Source organism: Fringilla coelebs (genome assembly GCF_963513975.1).
Source record: "Fringilla coelebs genome assembly, chromosome: 27".
Taxonomy (NCBI): domain Eukaryota; kingdom Metazoa; phylum Chordata; class Aves; order Passeriformes; family Fringillidae; genus Fringilla; species Fringilla coelebs.
In genome coordinates this window covers 767,749-773,069 of record NC_140053.1, presented here as the reverse complement: position 1 = coordinate 773,069, position 5,321 = coordinate 767,749, and the positions used below count along the sequence as shown (strand labels likewise).

At 54.9% G+C, this 5,321-nt stretch overlaps 1 protein-coding gene across 1 annotated transcript; it reads right to left on the bottom strand.

Annotated features, from left to right (window-relative positions):
• Positions 1-339: 339 nt before the first annotated feature.
• On the bottom strand, positions 340-3,980 carry LOC311163457 (homeobox protein Hox-B3-like; the record flags this gene model as incomplete). The annotated part of the gene is made up of 2 exons (XM_084222311.1): positions 340-1,079; positions 3,596-3,980. 2 exons carry the CDS (start codon positions 3,978-3,980, stop codon positions 340-342), a joined length of 1,125 nt encoding a protein of 374 aa, XP_084078437.1.
• Positions 3,981-5,321: the final 1,341 nt, after the last annotated feature.

Here is a 5,321-nt window from a genome sequence, read left to right as displayed (position 1 = left end):
CCCCGAGCTCTGGGGTTCTCTGGGTGCACAGACCCCCGAGCTCTGGGGTTCTTTGGGACCCCCAAGCTCGGCTGCCGGGCTCTTCTCCTTCCCATCATCCGGGAATTCTCGCTGTCGATCCGGACACGGCTCGGAAAGGACAAATTTGGCCACTCAAACCCCTCTGAACTCCCACCAAACCACCCCGAGCCCCTTCCAGAAACATCTCTGCCCAAACCCAGGACGTTCCTCCCTTCCAAAGTCCCCTGGATTTCCCGCTCACCCCGAACCCCAAAACCGACGAGACCGTAACGAAACCCATCCCTGCACCCCTTTTCACCCCCAAACCATCCCGCCCCCTCACAGGTGGGTGAGCTTGGGCGCCTCTTGCATCCTGCCCTGAGAAGCGCCGTGGTGCGGCGCCAGCTCCGCGTAGGCGCCGTGCCCGTCGCAGCCGCCGTGGGGCCGGCCCGGCGCGAGCCCCCCGTAGTCCAGGCCGCCGGCCTGGTGCTGCTGACCCAGTGGGTCGAGGCCGTAGAGGGCCGGGCCCGCGGCGGGCAGAGACTCGGCAAAGTTCCCCGCGCCGTAGGCCGGGCCGGCCCGCAGGCCGTAGGCCGCGCCGTCGGCCCGCAGCGCGTGGGCCTCGTACTCGACGTACTTCTGGCGGCCCGGGCAGCCCTCGGGCGCCGCGCGGTAACCGGGCTCGGCCGCGCCGTAGGCGTTCTGCGGCCCTTTGCCGAAGGACGGCGGCGACGGCGCCTCGTAAGCGGCGCCCGCGGCGTGCGGGGCGCCCAGGAACCCGACCGAGGCCTGCGCGGCCTGCGGGGGGCTGCCCGCCGGGGAAGGCCCTCCCGAGGAGGAGCCGCCGGCGCCTTTGGATTTCTGATCCTTCTTGTACTTCATGCGGCGGTTCTGGAACCAGATCTTGATCTGGCGCTCGCTGAGGTTCAGCAGGTTGGCCATCTCCACGCGCCGCGGCCGGCACAGGTAGCGGTTGAAGTGGAATTCCTTCTCCAGCTCCACCAGCTGCGCGCTGGTGTAGGCCGTGCGCGCCCTCTTGGAGGCCGAGGAGCCCGGGGGGCTTTTCTCGCCGCAGGTTTCTGTCAGGAGCCCGGAATGAAATAAAAGAGAATTACTTAGGCGCAGAAATTGAAAGCGTGGCTCCTTAATAAAGCCTCCCCTCGCCCCTCGGCCCGGGCTCCGTCATGGTGGCGTTTATTAAGAGCCCCGCGCTCCGGAGCTGCCCCCGCGTTATGAAAATTGGATCATGTCATGTCAGAGAGGATTCCGGCGCTCTCACTGAGCCGACGATTATTTCCCGGCGATAATTCTCCGGGAAATGCGGCTTGGCACGGCGGGGACCAGGAGAGCGGGGCGGGGAGGGGATGGAGCGTGCACAGGTGGGACAGCCAGGGTTGGGGTTGGGTTTGCACTCAGGTGTGACATCAAGGATTGGTTTGCACTCAGGTGGGACACCGAGATTTGGGGTCAGTTTGCACTCAGGTGGGACACTGAGGTTGGGTTTGCTCACAGGTGTGACACCGAGGGTTGGGTTGGTCACAGGTGGGACAGTGAGGTTGGGTTTGCTCACAGGTGTGACACCGAGGGTTGGGGTTGGTCACAGGTGTGACACCAAGGGTTGGTTTGCACTCAGGTGTGACACCAAGGATTGGGTTGGTTTGTACACAGGTGTGACACTGAGGGTTGGGGTTGGTTTGCTCACAGGTGTGACACCAAGTTGGGGTTGGTTTGCACACAGGTGTGCCACCCAGGTTGGGTTTGCACACAGGTGTGACACCAAGGTTTGGGTTGCACACAGGTGTGACACCGAGGTTTAGGTTGGGTTGCACTCAGATGTGACACCGATGGTTGGGGTTGGTTTGCACACAGGTGTGACACCGATGGTTGGGGTTGGTTTGCACACAGGTGTGACACCAAGGATTGGCGTTGGGTTTGCACACAGGTGTGACACCCAGGATTGGGGTTGGTTTGAACCCAGGTGTGACACCCAGGTTTGGATCGCACTCAGGTGTGACACCAAGGATTGGTTTGCACTCAGGTGTGACACCGAGGGGTGGGGTCGGTTTGCAGTCAGGTGTGACACCGAGATTTGGGGTTGGTTTGCACACAGGTGTGACACCCAGGTTTGGGTTGGTCACAGGTGTGACACCCAGGTTTGGCTCTGCACCGACCGCTGCCAGAGGGGAACTCCATTAATTACATTAATGGGAGAGGAAGCGCGCACCACGAGGTTTGTGTGAACGGATTTGTCAAAACTGTGGTGAATTTGAGCTGCATTTTTGGGTTTTATCTGAATTTATGTGAATTGTGGCAAATCCGAGCTGAATTTTTGATTTTTATCTGAATTGATCTGAATTGTGGCAAACCTGAGTTGAATTTTTGATTTTTATCTGAATTGATCTGAATTGTGGCAAACCCGAGCTGAATTTTTGATTTTTGTCTGAATTGATCTGAATTTTGTGGGGGCTCATGGAGAAGTTGGACGTGGCACCGCACCTGCTCTCCCTGGGAAGGCACCGAAAGAAATTTTAGTGGCGATCCGAGCAGCTGGGAGAACATTTCCCCCAAATTCGTGTCCACCAGCCTGACCAGTTGTGTTTGAAATAAACCCAGAAATAAATAAATAAATAAATAAATAAATAAATCAATCAATAAATGAACAAACCAGGGCTGGGTGGGCAGTGCCCGGGACCCCCTCAGCTCTTCCTTCCTCCCTTTGGGATTCTGGGCAGGAAAATGGGAATTTGGGTCAATCCCAAACTGATTTTTCCAACCCTTTGGGGTTCTGAGAAATTGTTTCGGAGTTCTGGGCCGGAAAATGGGAATTTGAGCTTTCCCTAAAGTGATTTCTCCAACCCTTTGCCGTTCTTGGATCTCTTTTTTTGGGATTCGGGACTGGAAAAGGGAATTTGGGTCTTCCCTGAAATGATTTCTCCGACCTTTTGGGATTCTTAGGCCTCTTTTTGGAATTCTGGGTGGGAAAAGAGGAATTTGGGCCTTCCTTAAACTGATTTCTCCAACCCTTTACCTCTTTTTGGAATTCTGGGCAGGAAAAGAGGAATTTGGGCCTTCCCTGACCTGATTCCTCCAACCTTTGTGATTCTTAGGCCTATTTTTTAATTCTGGGCAGGAAAATCAGAATTTTGCCTTTCCCTGCCCCGTTTCCTCCAACCCTCTGCAATTCTCAGACCTCTCTTTGGAATTCTGGGTGGGAAAAGCAGAATTTTGGCCTTCCCTGAACTAATTCCTCCAACCCTTTGCTATTCTTAGACCTCTCTTTGGAATTTTTGGGGGAAAAGAGGAATTTGGGCCTTCCCTGACCTGATTCCTCCAACCCTCTGCAATTCTCAGACCTCTCTTTGAAATTCTGGGTGTGAAAATCAGAATTTTGCCTTTCCCTGCCCCGTTTCCTCCAACCCTCTGCAATTCTCAGACCTCTTTTTGAAATTCTAGGTGTGAAAATCAGAATTTTGCCTTTCCCTGCCCCGTTTCCTCCAACCCTCGACCGCTCTCATCCCTCCTCCACCAACATTTTTGCCTTTTTCTCCACCTCGCTCTCCCCCGCCGGGCCGGGCCGGGCCGGGCCGGGCTCTACCTGCGCCGGGCGAGCCGCTCTTCTGCTTGGAATTCTGCCTCGACTCCTTCATCCAGGGGAAGATCTGCTTGGAGAAGCCTCCACCGGCGCCCAGGCCGGGTTTGCCGGGGCCGCTTTTGCCGTCGTCGGCGTTGACGTTGACGTTGGCGTTGACGTTGACGTTGTTGGCGTCGGGCGACGCCGGCGGCTCCGCCGGCCGCATGCAGCTCCCGTTGAGCTCCTTATTCTTGCCGTGGGACTGCAGGGAGCAGGAGGACCTCTGGAAGTCGCTCTCCAGGTGGGAAGAAGCCTGGAAAGGCGGCTGGGCGTCCTCGTAGCCGAAGCCATTGGCGTAGGAGTAAGGCCCGAAGAGCGCGGAGCCGTCGTAGTACGAGGCCTTCTGCATCTTTGCCGCCTACCGGGGTCTTGACACCCCCAGGGCAGAACATTGGCACCCCGAGGCCACGTGACGGCCCCTCTCCAGCTGGCTGGTGGGAGCTGACCTGAAAGGTTAGCGGAGAAAACACAATGACGGTGCCAGGAATCCATCTTGGGGCCTGAAAGGCTCCTGACATGAATAGGGTCCCGCCGAACGCGGGGGGAACAGATGCTGCCGGCAGATTTCGCCCTGCCCGGCCTCGGGAAAAAATTGGATTTTGGAGGGGGGTTTTCAGGGTGGTGGAGGCTTTTTTTTGGTTTGGTTTGGGTTTTTTGTGGCCGTGGTTTCTGGCGGGATGGATTCCGTACTTGATTTGTTCTGGATTTATCCCCGCGCACAAAATCCCCCAAAACTCCCCCGGGGGTTGCACACCCGGCTGAACCCCGAACCAAATGTGGGAGCGCAGAGCCAAAAGCACAGAAACACCAAAAGAACCGGGTAAAAACACAGAAACACCCAAAGAACCGGGTAAAAACACAGAAACACCCAAAGAACCGGGTAAAAACACAGAAACACCCAAAGAACCGGGTAAAAGCACAGAAACACCCAAAGAACCGGGTAAAAACACAGAAACAGCCAAAGAACCGGGTAAAAACACAGAAACACCCAAAGAACCGGGTAAAAGCAGCACAGAAACAGCCAAAGAACCGGGTAAAAAAACCACAGAAACACCCAAAACCCCGGCTAAAAAAAGCACAGAAACACCCAAAACCCCGGGTAAAAAAAGCACAGAAACAGCCAAAGCCCCGGCTAAAAAATGCACAGAAACACCCAAAGAACCGGCTAAAAAAAACCACAGAAACAGCCAAAGCGCCGCTCTGCCCGCCCAGACCGCGCACGGAGCGGCCCCGGCACCTCCCGGCGCTGAAATTCCCAGTTTAGCCCCAGGGCTGGTTTGAGTTTGAGGTGCAAACGGCAAAAATGCCCGTTTTCCCCAGATAACAGCAAAAATCCCTGGTTTTTTTCAGCTAACAGCAAAAATCCGTGTTTTTTTCTCAGGTAATCCTTGTTTTTTCCCCAGATAACAGAAAAAAAATCCCTGGTTTTTCTTAGGTAACAGCAAAAATTCCTGGTTTTTCTTAGATAACAGCAAAAATCCCTGTTTTCCCTCCAGCTAACAGCAGAAATCTATGTTTTTTCTCAGGTAACATCAAAAAAATCAGTGTTTTTTCCCCAGGAACAGCAAAAATCCCTGTTTTTTCTCAGCTAACAGCAAAAATCCCTGTTTTTTTTCTCAGCTAATCCCTGTTTTTTCCCCAGGAACAGCAAAAATCCCTGGTTTTTCTCAGCTAATCCCTGTTTTTTCTG